We start from the raw sequence: 14618 nt of genomic DNA, 5'->3' as shown, positions 1-14618 counted from the left end.
ACTTTAACCATATCTACATGTACATACTACCTCTATCAGCCTGACTAATCGGTGTCTGTATGTAGCCTCGCTACTTTTACAGCCTCGCTACTGTATATAGCCTGTCTTTTTTTACTGTTTTATTTCTTTACCTACCTATTGTTCACCTAATACCTTTTTTGCACTATTGGTTAGAGCCTGTAAGTAAGCATTTGCTTCGTTCTGATTGATCGAGAGTCAATAGCAATTTATGACTATCGACTATCCAGTGATGGGTTCTGACTTCTAAACTTGAAATATGAAAAATCCTTGTTCGTGGTACTGCGGGAGAGAGGGGAATGCAGAACATGTTATTGTTAGACCTCATGTTATTGTTAGACATAACAATGTTATTGTTAGACATCAGGTATCCTATGTAAAGGAGAAGGGCCACAGTCTGGTTTCAGTTGTTGGGTTGTAATTTGAAATACTTGCTACACCAGAAGTTAGTGGTTATTTGTAGGATGAATGTATATGGTGGGGTCAATTAATGTTGTATATGAGCCAGGGGCTTGGAATGTTACTGAGTAAAGGAAAGGCAATTCCATGGTTGCGGTCACTGATAAGGGTGGATTGCTGTGGATTAGTGAGTAATGGGGACCCAGGTCAGGTCACATTAAGGGAGAAGGAACAGTTTATTAGCCACATCATTTAACTTCCTGCCTAGCAATGAAGATGTAATGTTTAGAGAAGGAGGAGACTTCACCTTGTGCTGGTGGGAACACGTATTTGTCGGGTCAGACAGCTGAACAAACTTGGTTTGAGCTTTTCCTAGTTGTTCGTTAGGTTCTAAATAAACCAGCACCGGATATCTGAAAAAATGTCATTATTTGAATAGTAAATTATTTTACAAGGTCCACCTCCTAATTGTTAACATTTTGACAATGCACCTTTAGTGTAATTGCTGTCTGAAAAGAATGCCTGAAAATATCAGCTTGTTTTTACTGGGTGGGCATTTTGGACTGCCTGGTGGCATCACCAGGCGGTATAACTTAATAGACCAATAACAGTGTGCCCTCCTCTGCCAATAACAGCTAATTTTCAGGTTACACATCCCTTCCATTAGGCTCCTCCAATTAAGCCCATCAGACAACTCTGACAGTCCTAACAATATTTTTGCTTGAGAATTTGCATTTAGATAAGACTTTTTTTTATATTTTTTTTTACATTTTTAATTGAAAACAATAACAGTAAGGTCCTTAATTGTAACCGACCGGCTCGATTCGGTCTTATGTAGCAAATTTTGAAATTGTTTTTTTACTTTGTATAAAAAATAGACACTCAAAGCTAGAAAGTTGTGTATATAATACACTACAGTGGAGGAACAATGGGAGAGTAATTCTGCTTTGGACTTGTAACCCCACTTTTGAGAAAATAGCCCTTTTAATGTTTTGTTACACTTACTAGAGAGCTCTTTGTTGTCTACACCCATTCAGCATTGTTCACACCCTCTTAAGCCTTAGGACTACCCATCTATTTAAGGATTCACATGTGAGGCCATGTGCTAAAGGCTTGTTTATACTATGTCTATCGACATGGCTGAATACAGTTGTCGCAGTGTCATCATGAACATTCTATTGTCTTAACAACTTCAAACTTGTCGTTATGAAAAAGTATTAACACAAAAACGACAGGCTGAATGATATCAGCAGCTTGGTGGTCCAAAATAGCATAACTGGTGTTTTTTAACACCAATAAACCCATCTGTTTAAAAATGAATTTAGTATATGTCAATCTAGCAAACCAGGAAACTAAAAACAACATTCAAAACAATGTTTTGGTTCGTTTCTAGCTTGTTAGCTAGCTTGCTAATGTTAGCTGGCTAGCCAGTTCAAATAATGACCATATACAGTACCAGTCAAAAGTTTGGACACCTACTCATTTCAGGGTTTTAATTTTTTTTACTATTTTATGCATTGTAGAATAATAGGGAAATCATCAACTGTGAAATAACACATATAGAATCATGTAGTAAACAAAGTGTTAAAATATATTTTGATTTATATTTGAGATTCTTCAAGGTAGCCACCCTTTGCCTTGATGACCGCTTTGCACAGTCTTGGCAGTCACCTAGAATGCATTTCAATTAACAGGTGTGCGTTAAGTTAATTTGTGGAATTACCTCTTATGGCTAGGGGGCAGTATTTTCACGGCTGGATAAAAAACGTACCCGATTTAATCTGATTATTAGTCCTGCCCAGAAACTAGAATATGCATATAATTATTAGCTTTGGAGAGAGATCACTCCAAAGTTTCTAAAACTGTTTGAATGGTGTCTGTGAGTATAACAGAACTCCTATGGCAGGCAAAAACCTGAGAAGGTTCTGTTCAGGAAGTACCCTGTCTGACCATTTATTTGCTTTCTTTGACATCTCTTCCAAAAACTAAGGATCTCTGCTGTTACGTGACACTTCCCACGTCTCCAATGGGCTCTCAGAGCCCGGGAAAAACAGGAATGACGTAATTCAAAGCCCTGGCTGAAACAATAGAGAGCAAAAGCTAAATGAGAAATGCTTACGCTCGCGACATGCCCCGCCCCCGTCTTTCGGTTTTTCCCTCAGTTTACAGACATGCAGATTCCCGGTCGGAATATTATCGCTTTTCTACGAGATAAATTGCATAAAAATTGGTTTTAAACAGCGGTTGACATGCTTCGAAGTACGGTAATGGAATATTTAGACATTTTTTGTCACGTTCTGCGCCATGCTCGTGACCGTGATTTACCATTGGGATAGTGTCTAGAACGCACGAACAAAATGTCGTTGATGGAACATAACGATGGATTATTTGGGACCAAACCTACATTTGTTATTGAAGTAGAAGTCCTGGGAGTGCATTCTGACGAAGAACAGGAAAGGTAAGACCATTTTTCTTATAGGAAATGTGATTTTGGTGAAGGCTAAACTGGTTGGGTGTCTAAATAGCTAGCCCTGTGATGCTGGGCTATGTACTTAGAATATTGCAAAATGTGCTTCATCCGAAAAGCTATTTTAAAATCGGACATATCGAGTGCATAGAGGAGTTCTGTATCTATAATTCTTAAAATAATTGTTATGCTTTTTGTGAACGTTTATCGTGAGTAATTTAGTAAATTCACCGGAAGTGTTCGGTGGGAATGCTAGTTCTGAACGTCACATGCTAATGAAAAAAGCTGGTTTTTGATATAAATATGAACTTGATTGAACAGACATGCATGTATTGTATAACATAATGTCCTAGGTGTGTCATCTGATGAAGATAATCAAAGGTTAGTGCTGCATTTAGCTGTGGTTTTGTTTTTTGTGACATTATATGCTAGCTTGAAAAATGGGTGTCTGATTATTTCTGGCTGGGTACTCTGCTGACATAATCTAATGTTTTGCTTTCGCTGTAAAGCCTTTTTGAAATCGGACAGTGTGGTTAGATTAACGAGAGTCTTGTCTTTAAATAGCTGTAAAATAGTCATATGTTTGAAAAGTGGAAGTTTTCGGATTTTAGAGGAGTTTGTATTTCGCGCCCCGCCCATCATTGGATATTGGAGCAGACGTTCCGCTAGCGGAACATCTAGATGTAAGAGGTTAATACATTTGAGCCAATCAGTTGTGTTGTGACATGGTAGGGGAAAGCCCTATTTGGTAAAAAAACAAGTCCATATTATGGCAAGAACAGCTCAAATAAGCAAAGAGAAATGACTGTCCATTACTTTGACTGACCATGTCTTAATCTGGAAAATGTCATGGATTTTGAACGTTTGTTCTGTGCAGTCTCTCAATCAGAAAGATTCCTGGCTCCCAGGTGTCTTTTATACAGGTAACGAGCTGAGATTAGGAGCACATTCTTAAAGAGAGTGCTCCTAATCTCAGCTTGTTACCTGTATAAAAGACACCTGTCCACAGAAGCAATCAATCAATCAGATTCCAAACTCTCCACCATGGCCAAGACCAAAGAGCTCTCCAAGGATGTCAGGGACAAGATTGTAGACCTACACAGGGCTGGAGGGGGCTACAAGACCATCGCCAAGCAGCTTGGTGAAAAGGTGACAACAGTTGGTGCGATTATTTGCAAATGGAAGAAACACAAAAGAACTGTCAATCTCCCTCGGCCTGGGGCTCCATGCAAGATCTCACCTCGTGGAGTTGCAATCATCACGAGAACGGTGAGGAATCAGCCCAGAACTACACGGAAGGATCTTGTCATTGATCTCAAGGCAGCTGGGACCATAGTCACCAAGAAAACAATTGGTTACACACTACGCCGTGAAGGACTGAAATCCTGCAGCGCCCGCAAGGTCCCCCTGCTCAAGAAACCACATATACATGCCCGTCTGAAGTTTGCCAATGAACATCTGAATGATTCAGAGGACAACTGGGGAAAAGTGTTGTGGTCAGATGAGACCAAAATGGAGCTCTTTGGCATCAACTCAACTCGCCCTGTTTGGAGGAGGAGGAATGCTGCCTATGACCCCAAGAACACCATCCCCACCGTCAAACATGGAGGTGGAAACATTATGCTTTGGGGGTGTTTTTCTGCTAAGGGGACAGGACAACTTCACCGCATCAAAGGGACGATGGACGGGGCCATGTACCGTCAAATCTTGGGTGAGAACCTCCTTCCCTCAGCCAGGGCATTGAAAATGGGTCGTGGATGGGTATTCCAGCATGACAATGACCCAAAACCCACGGCCAAGGCAACAAAGGAGTGGCTCAAGAAGAAGCACGTTAAGGTCCTGGAGTGGCCTAGCCAGTCTTCAGACCTTAATCCCATAGAAAATCTGTGGAGGGAGCTGAAGGTTCGAGTTACCAAACGTCAGCCTCGAAACCTTAATGACTTGGAGAAGATCTGCAAAGAGGAGTGGGACAAAATCCCTCCTGAGATGTGTGCAAACCTGGTGGCCAACTACAAGAAACGTCTGACCTCTGTGATTGCCAACAAGGGTTTTGCCACCAAGTACTAAGTCATGTTTTGCAGAGGGGTCAAATACTTATTTCCCTCATTAAAATGCAAATCAATTTCTAACATTTTTGACATGCGTTTTTCTGGATTGTTTTGTTATTCTGTGTCTCACTGTTCAAATAAACCTACCATTAAAATTATAGACTGATCATTTCTTTGTCAGTGGGCAAACATACGTCTAGGTCCTAGAGGCTTCTAAACAGCTTCTACCCCCAAGCCATAAGACTCCTGAACTTCTAATCAAGTGGCTAACCACACTATTTACATTGCCCCCCTCTTCTACACTGCTGCTACTCTGTTATTATCTATGCATAGTCACTTTATTAACTCTACCTATATGTACATATTACCTCGACACCGGTGCCCCCGCACATTGACTCTGTACCGGTACCCCCTATTGTTATTTTACTGCTGCTCTTTAATTATTTGTTACTTTTATCTCTTACCTTTTTCTAGGTATTTTCTGAACTGCATTGTTGTTTAAGGGCTTCTAAGTTAGCCTTTCACTGAAAGGTCTACACCTGTTGTATTTGGCGCATGTGACAAATTTGTTATGATTTGATAAGTTCATTAGAGTTACCAGCCTCAGAAATTGCTGCCCAGATAAATGCTTCACAGAGTTCAAGTAACAGACACATCTCAACATCAACTGTTCAGAGGAGACTGCGTGAATCAGGCCTTCATGGTCAAATTGCTGCAAAGAAACCACTACTAAAGGACACCAATAAGAAGAGACTTGGTTGGGCCAAGAAACACGAGCAATGGGCATTAGAATGGTGGAAATCTGTACTTTGGTCTGATTAGACCAAATTACAGATTTTTGGTTCCAACCGCCGTGTCTTTGTGAGACGCAGAGTGGGTGAATGGATGATCTCTGCATGTGTAGTTCCCACCATGAAGCATGGAGGAAGTTGTTTGGGGGTGCTTTGCTGGTCACACTGTTGTAGTTTTTATTTAGAATTCAAGGCACACTTAACCAGCATTGCTACCACAGGATTCTGCAGCGATACGCCATCCCATCTCGTTTACGCTTAGTCCCACTATCGTTTGTTTTTCAACAGGACAATGACCCAACAGACCTCCAGGCTGTGTAAGGGTTATTTGACCAAGAAAGAGCGTGATGGAGTGCTGCATCAGATGACCTGGCCTCCACAATCACCTGACTTCAACCCAATTGAGATGGTTTGGGATGAGTTGGAGTCAAGGAAAAGCAGCCAACAAGTGCTCAGCATATGTGGGAACTCCTTCAAGACTGTTGGAAAAGCATGCCAGGTCAAGCTGGTTGAGAGAATGCCAAGTGTGTGCAAAGCTGTCATCAAGGCAAAGGGTGGCTACTATGAAGAATCTCAAATATAAAATATATTTTGATTTGTTTAACATTTTGTTGGTTACTACATGATTCCATATGTGTTCATTCATAGTTTTGATGTCTTCATTATTATTCTACATTGTAGAAAATAGTAAAAAATAAAGAAAAAACCCTTGAATGAGTAAGTGTGTCCAAACCTTTGACTGGTACTGTAGCTGACAGCGTATTAACGAGCACATTTGGACCAGTTGCGCCCTGAGGCGGCTGATGTTGGTGCGATTTGGAGGATGATGAGGCAACAGGGGAAAGAGCCTTAGATCCACAAAGTCCCTTCCACCAGGTGGCTGACGAGATGTTGGCACGACTGCCATATTGCATCTCCATCCCAAAGCCCTTGCTTGGAAGTGTACATCGCCAGACTGCCAAGAACCTTGCCCTCATCCAGGCCAAGGTGGCGAGACACGGTAGTGATGACACCATAGGCCTTGTTGATCTCTGCACCAGACAGGATGCTCTTGCCAGCATACTTGGGGTCCAACATGTACGCTGCGGCGTGTATGGGCTTCAGGCAAAAGTCTTCAGGCTTTTTGATGTATTTCAGAACTGCAGTTTTCTTTGCTTGCAGCAATAGTGAAGTGGGCAGGGAATTACGGATTTCTTCTCTTACATCTGCAAGCAGAGTCTGAACATCAGACAGGATGGCATTGTCTCCCTCAATCCGTGCAATGGCTACTGCTATAGGTTTCAGGAGTTTCAGGCTGCTTACCACTCCCAAAAAGCATCAACCGAGAGGAACCTCTTGACGGGGCTGTCCATATCGGCAGACTGATATGGCCATTTCTTGGAGAGACTCCTTCCCCTCCAGGAGACTGTCAAACATGATGACAACACCACCCCAACGGGTGTTGCTGGGCAGCTTCAATGTGGTGCTCTTATTCTTCTCACTTTGCTTGGTGAGGTAGATTGCTGCTATAAATTGATGACCCTTCACATACCTAGCCATTTCCTTGGCTCTCTTGTAATGTTTCCATTGTTTTCAATTGTCAATTTGCCATGATGTCCTTGAGGAGCAGATTCAATGCCTGAGCAGTGCAGCCAATGGGTGTGATGTGAGGGTAGGACTCCTCCATTTTAGACCAAGCAGCCTTCATGTTCGCAGCATTGTCTGTCACCAGTGCAAATGCCTTCTGTGGTCCAAGGTCATTGATGACTGCCTTCAGCTCATCTGCAATGTAGAGACCGGTGTGTCTGTCCCTTGTGTCTATGCTGTTGTCGAATACTGGTTGAGGGGTGGAGATGTAGTTAGTTATTCCTTGCCCACGAACATTCGACCACCCGTCAGAGATGATTGCGATACAGTCTGCTTTCTCTATGATTTGCTTGAACTCTGAACTCTGCATCCAGCAAATTAGTAGATAAAGCATGTCTGGTTGGAGGGGTGTATGCTGGGTGAGGAACATTCAGAAATCTCTTCCAATGCACATTGCCTGTGAGCATCAGAGGTGAACCAGTTGCATATACAGCCCGAGTAAGACATTCATCAGCATTTCTCTGACTACGTTCCTCCATTGAGTCAAAAACACTTCTGATTCCAGTAGGACCATGAGCTGTTGCTATCGATAAGGTGTCTGATTCATAATTTTCACCTCGAATAGAAGTAGAGAGACTTTTGTCAGAGGTTGCTTGTTGTGAGCACTGAAGGAACTTTATGCAATTGGCCAGATAATTCTGCATCTTGTTGCATTTTTCACATGATTTGGCACAGTATCTGCAAATGTACACAGCTTTTCCTTCTACGTTAGCTGCTGTGAAATGTTGTCCACACATCAGATAGTGCCCGTGGCATTTTCCTGTAAAGATAAGAAAAAATGAGTAAAGAAATCCCAAATACAATTCCATGTACAGATAAATTGTTAATCAGTTAGATTAAACAACTCCTTTGTAAAATAAGATAAATGTTTTAAAATGAAATGTATGGAAACAGGTGAATTAACAATCCTCAGTTAGCAGGCTCAAGCAAGCTAAAACCCACATGGTAGCACAAACTAACTAGCAGAAATTGTTAACAAGTTAGAAATGATTTAAAAACACTTTGCTGTAGGCTACTATTTACTAGTTAACAAAAAAAACATGTATGTCATATAAAATATATTCACCCCACCCAGTATTGTAATCAAAACATACCAGAAACATGTGGTCCTTGACTCAGACAGTAGTACTAGTGTGGGCTCAATGGCATCTCATTCATGTGCAAGAGCTTGAGAATCAGCTGCAGATGTGATGGAATAGTGCACTGCACATGTGATGGAAGAATCCACTGTGCATGCAGAGGGCTGCAATTCTATTGAATTGGGGATAGTTTAACCAAAATATGCCACAAGACCTAGAATTGCCTGATGTGTATCCCACAAAAAAAGGTTCACTGTTATAAGCTAACTTTTGATGAATTTAAGCAACATTCCCCTAATTCCCAGGCTCAACTTCACATGGAAATTTACCGGAAGGTTTCCGACCCTTTGCAACCTTAATCATGAATATAGTCACAGGTAAATGGGTTGACTGGCCCTCTGCTTTGCGTGGTGCTGCGGTGCCGTGCAGTAGTAGCTAAGAAGATGCAGCAGTTTTATGAATTGCTCGGATTCCTTGTGTGTAATGTATTTGTTTCATCATGATTTTATCTACCTCTTGTTTAGTTTTTTTTGCACACAATTTTACACTCATCCTGTTGTAAAACAACCCTAACCCAATGTTATGTCAATTTATTTAAAATTCTGTCTTGAATCAGCTGAATGTTCCTGGAAATTACTAAGTAGTACAATGCACTACTACTATGCAGCTACTGACGTGTCTTCTCTTCTCTTTTTATCCTGCTCTATTTTCACACTCTCTTCTCCCCTCCCCTTCTATTTTCTCTCTCTCTATCTCCCCCAGTCTGTCAGAGTAAGGATATCCGTAACAACGTGACCAACCTGCAGTTATTAGAGAACTGCACAGTAATTGAGGGCCACCTGAAGATCCTCCTCATGTTCAAGGCCAAGCCCGAGGACTTCAGGGGCCTCAGCTACCCCAAGCTGACCGTTGTCACCGACTTCCTCCTCCTGTTTAGGGTCTACGGCCTAGAGTCCCTCAGCAATCTGTTCCCCAACCTGACGGTGATCCGAGGCAACAACCTGTTCTTCAACTACGCCCTGGTTCTGTTTGAGATGGTGGACCTGAAGGAGCTGGGGCTCCAGAGCCTCATGAACATCACCCGGGGAGCCGTGAGGGTGGAGAAGAACCCGGACCTCTGCTACCTCTCCACCCTGGACTGGTCCAAGATCCTGGACACAGTGGAAGACAATTACATCGTGGCCAATAAGAATGACCGGGAGTGTGGGGATGTGTGTCCAGGCACGGCCTATGGGAAGACCACCTGTCCTCAGACTACCATCAATGAACACTTTGGAGAACGCTGCTGGACTCAGAACCACTGCCAGAGAAGTAAGTGGCCTTTTTAGATACTTCAAGTATTTCTGAAAGAATGTTAAAGAACACACAGAGTACTCTATATAAATGATTATATCTCAAACATTGGTAGCCCACACTTTTTCTTTAGTCATTTCCTGATACATCCGATATGTTCAGTTGGCATATGTGAATGTATGAAGGTCCAGGCCTAATTTCTTGGCATTTTCATCCAATTTCATTTGTTACCTATGCCAACTTGACGATTTAGATAAGGTTATGATGTTAAATATAGAAGAACTTCCGCTCTGCCTGGATGTCACTCTTCCTGTAGGTCATTTCACCTCATGCTAGCAGGAATTCTCCAGAGCTGTCCGTTTGGCTGTCTTTCTGTTGTAAAAGTAGCAGGATGAATGAGAGGGACAGAGATAATGACATCATTATTGAAAATAGATTTCCTCCCCAATCAATTCAGAAGAATGATACTTTTGCACAGATGGCTTTTGAAATGATTTCCATAATAGAGGGATTGTTGTTCTTTCTATAATACGTCACGGGCCATGCTTACTCCCCTTTGATTTTTAATTCATTGACTGGAACACGTAGGGAATGTTTTTTGTAATTATAGAATAAGGAGAGAGACTAGGCTGACCTCGTACAATTCAAAGTTCTCAGGCAGACGAGCAGGCCGACCAATATAATTGGAAAGAGAAAATGCATTTGCTGGGAGAGCGGAAGAGGAGAGGTGATGGACAGAGAGCTGATGGTGAAAGGTGCAGTGTGTGCCATTACAAATCTTACTGCACACTCCCTTGCTGTCGTCCCTTCTCTTTTCTGTATGTGTGATGGATCTGTGAGTGTGTCTGTATTTGAATCAGTTCATGTGAAGGGTCTGTGTGTGTATGTTAGGGCTGGGCGATATATCGAAGTCATTTGATAAATTCAAATGTATGTTTTAGTGCCAAAAGCCTGGATCGCAAGAATCTATTTATTATTATTATTATTATTATTATTATTATTATTATTATTATTATATTTTTTATGAGCATTTGTCTGCTTGTTCTCATTTGGTCTTTTTGGTCTCGTCTCCTTCGCTCCTTCTGTGCTGTGTGCACTTTCTCACTCATACACCAAGCCCCTGCCACTCACAACAACACAGATGAAAGATCACTTTTTCCTCTCTGACAACAAGCAGTTTCAATTCGTTATTTGCATTTCAGGGTTCGTCCAACAGAATCAGTCATATGGACACCGAAACACATTGAGACATTATTTTACTGTAATAGAGGAGAACATAACCTTTCTAACTATACCCTTTTTATGACTCGAGCAGACCGGGAGTATCAATGAACATTTGTTTCTGGAAAATGAATGCTCAGTTTCTGTCACATGCGGCACCTTGTGCCACTAGCAGCATTTTAGCTACAGACTGTTATGTGCTAGCTGTCTTGTTTGTGTTTTATAAATGTCCAATGAGCATAAAAAATAAGCATTTATATAAGGAATTGGCATTCAGAGAAATACGCATCTTATCCAGGTAGGCCACTTGATTTAAACATCTAAACAAAGTGGACAGGCTAGCATGGTGTTCAAACTGTTGGATGCTGACAGGAGGGTGTGTTCATAAGTTAAACAGTTCTACCTTGTTAGCTAGCACATAGGCCTAGATCAGGGGTCGGCAACCTTTTTTGTGTGGAGTGCCAATTTACAATATATCTTAACATGTCTGACGATCTGCGTGCCAGTTATGATTTTCATATGTGCATTACAACTAATTGTGTCTACTGAATATCTAAATGCCCACATACGGAAGAATTCCATAGCTCGCTAAACAGATGCGATGTCCATTAGCACCACGGGTTTGAACTTGGAACCCAGATTCTCTTGGTGGATGATAGTGACATTTAACCACGGGTTGGCCAATCTAATCTTCAATCAGCTTTGTGAATCCTGTGTTTCCTCACCATAGTGGGGAAATTGTCAGTTGTAATAGCGAATATGTTTTTAATATCGACAACTCTCCTCAAAATGATTTGTGAAAGCTTTTGCTACATCTTCCCCTTTAGTAGTACCATGCATGTGTTTTAGACAAAGCAGCTCCTCGCTTACCTGCTCTGTCAAAGTATCTTGCAACAACTGCCAGACGTGGGAATGTCATTCACATCCACACACTCAAGAGCCACACTAAAAACAGGTGTGTCTTTTAAGGCTACAGTTTTCTGCTCCTCAACCATCTCGGTAACACACCATTCAACAGTTCTGGTAGACACAGGCATGTCTTTTATCTTTGAGGTGATTTTCTTGGTCAGGCAATCCATCAAATAAAGCCTTGCGATCCACTGAGGAAAGCCTCCTTGATATATTCCCCATTTTAGTAAATGGGTTTCCATGTTAAACGATGCACTGCGCAACTTTTGTAGCTCTCCTCCTAGCTTGATTATACTTTTTTTGACTGCATGTTGATTTGTAAATACACTGCTTTGCTTTTCCTACCTGGACATGGCCTTCTTGATTCCTTCAGCCTTGTCCGCCTCATCCTTGAAGTTTTTCTCATGTCTCTTTTCAAAATAATGCTGTACACTTCCAGTCCGACAAACAACAGTTTTACAACAGAGAGCGCAAACAGACCGGGCTTTCAGTAAACCAAATCCATATTCCTTTGTCCAAGAGGCAATAAATGAGCAGATATCTGCCTTATTTTTCTTGATCTTTTTTAAATAACAAAAGAAGGCTTGCTAGCTGCTAGCCATGTCAAAACGAAGTTCTCATCTTCAGTGCCACCTTGGTTTTGAATTTGGCGGGAGAGGCGAGCCAGGTCATCTTGCGCTGAACTAATAATATGAAACTCCTGCAAATTCATGAAAGCCCATTGGCTAATCAGGATTGACATAGCTTGGACTACAATGTTGCATTGAATACCAATGCAATTTTGGAAACCAATGCATGCAATTTAAATGATTTTCGTGTGTGTGTGTGAGTGTGAGTGTGACTCCAACCTAAGTGTATGTAAACTTCCGACTTCAACTGTTTTATATATAACAGTTGAAGTCGGAAGTTTACATACACTTAGGTTGGAGTCATTAAAACAAAGTTTTCAACCACTCCACAAATTTCTTAACAAGCTATAGTTTTGGCAAGTTGGTTAACCTCTTGCGGATTAGTGGGATGCTGGCGTCATTTTGAAAACTTCCGGTGAAATTGCAGAGCTCCAAATTCAAATGAATTACTATAAATATTAAACTTTCATGAAATCACAAGTGCAATACATCAAAATAAAGCTTAACTTGTTGTTAATCCAGCCGCCGTGTCAGATTTCAAAAAGGCTTTACGGCGAAAGCAAATCATGCGATTATCTGAGGACAGCGCCCAGCACACAAATGCATAACAAATCATTTTCAACCAGGGAGTTGCGTCACGAAAGTCAGAAATAGCGATGTAATATATGCCTTAGTTTTTGAAGATCTTCTGTTGGCACTCCAAAAGGTCCCAGTTACATTACAAATGGTCCTTTTGTTCGATAAAGTCCTTTATATCCATAAAAACTCAGTTTAGCTGACACGCTTCAGTCAATAATCCACTCGGTTTCCCTCCTTCAAAATGCATACAAAATGAATCCCAAACGTTACCAATAAACTTATCCAAACAAGTCAATCAACGTTTATAATCAAACCTTAGGTACCCTAATACGCAAATAAATGATCAAATTTAAGACAGAGAATTATTGTCTTTACCGGAGAAAAATACCAAAGAATGCGCTCCCATTCACACACTTGTAAACACTACAGCCAGAATGGGAGCCACCTAGAAAAACTACAATTTCTGGCTCATCTTTCCAAAAACCAGCCTGAAACTCTTTCTAAAGACTGTTGACATCTAGTGGAAGCCCTAGGAACTGCAATCGGGCATGATTTCGCCCTATTATAAAAGTGCCAGCCATTGAAATCAGTGGTAGGATGAATTTTATTGTTTTGTTGGGATGGTTTGTCCTCTGGGTTTTGCCTGCCATTTCAGTTCTGTTATACTCAGACATTATTTTAACAGTTTTAGAAACTTTAGAGTGTTTTCTATCCAAATCTACCAATTACATGCATATCCTAGCTTCTGGGCCTGAGTAGCAGGCAGTTTACTTTGGGCACCCTTTTTTTCGGACGACAAAATACCGCCCCCTATCCCAAAGTAGTTAAGACATCTACTTTCTTTACGGACATATTATTTAACTTATAATCCACTGTATCACAATTCCAGTGAGTCAGAAGTTTACAAGTTGACTGTGCTTGGAGAATTCCAGAAAATGATGTCATGTCTTTAGAAGCTTCTGATAGGCTAATTGACATCATTTGAGTCAATTGGACGTGTACCTGTGGATGTATTTCAAGGCCTACCTTCAAGCTCAGTGCCTCTTTGCTTGACATCATGGGAAAATCAGGCCCAAGTCTGAAGGAAAACAAACTCGTCAGTCTATTCTTGTTCTGAGAAATGAAGGCTATTCCATGCGAGAAATTGCCAAGAAACTGAAGATCTCGTTCAACGCTGTGTTCTACACCGTTCACAGAACAGCACAAACTGTCTCTAACCAGTTAGGATCACCACTTTATTTAAGAATGTGAATTGTCAGAATACTAGTAGAGAGAATAATTTATTTCTTTCATCACATTCCCAGTGGGTCAGAAGTTTACATACACTCAATTAGTATTTGGCAGCATTGCCTTTAAATTGTTTAACTTGGGTCAAAGGTTTCGGGTAGCCTTCCACAAGCTTCCCACAATAAGTTGGGTGAATTTTGGCCCATTCCTCCTGACAGAGCTGGTGTAACTGAGTCAGGTTTGTAGGTCTCCTTGCTTGCACACGCCTTTTCAGTTCTGCCTACAAATGTTCTATGGGATTGAGGTCAGGACTTTGTGATGGCCACTCCAAT

The 14618-nt window shown here is 41.3% G+C and overlaps 1 protein-coding gene across 1 annotated transcript in view; it reads left to right on the top strand.

Annotated features, from left to right (window-relative positions):
- The window catches only part of LOC115192162 (insulin receptor-like), a 132779-nt gene that overhangs the window by 39264 nt on the left and 78897 nt on the right, over positions 1-14618 (top strand). The window contains exon 2 of the mRNA XM_029750363.1: positions 9191-9739. Within this exon, the coding sequence (XP_029606223.1) occupies positions 9191-9739 (549 nt within the window). The remainder of the gene's footprint in view (positions 1-9190; positions 9740-14618) is intronic.

The sequence above is a fragment of the Salmo trutta genome, chromosome 4 (assembly GCF_901001165.1).
Source record: "Salmo trutta chromosome 4, fSalTru1.1, whole genome shotgun sequence".
NCBI lineage: Eukaryota > Metazoa > Chordata > Actinopteri > Salmoniformes > Salmonidae > Salmo > Salmo trutta.
This window is presented reverse-complemented; position numbering and strand designations above follow the sequence as displayed.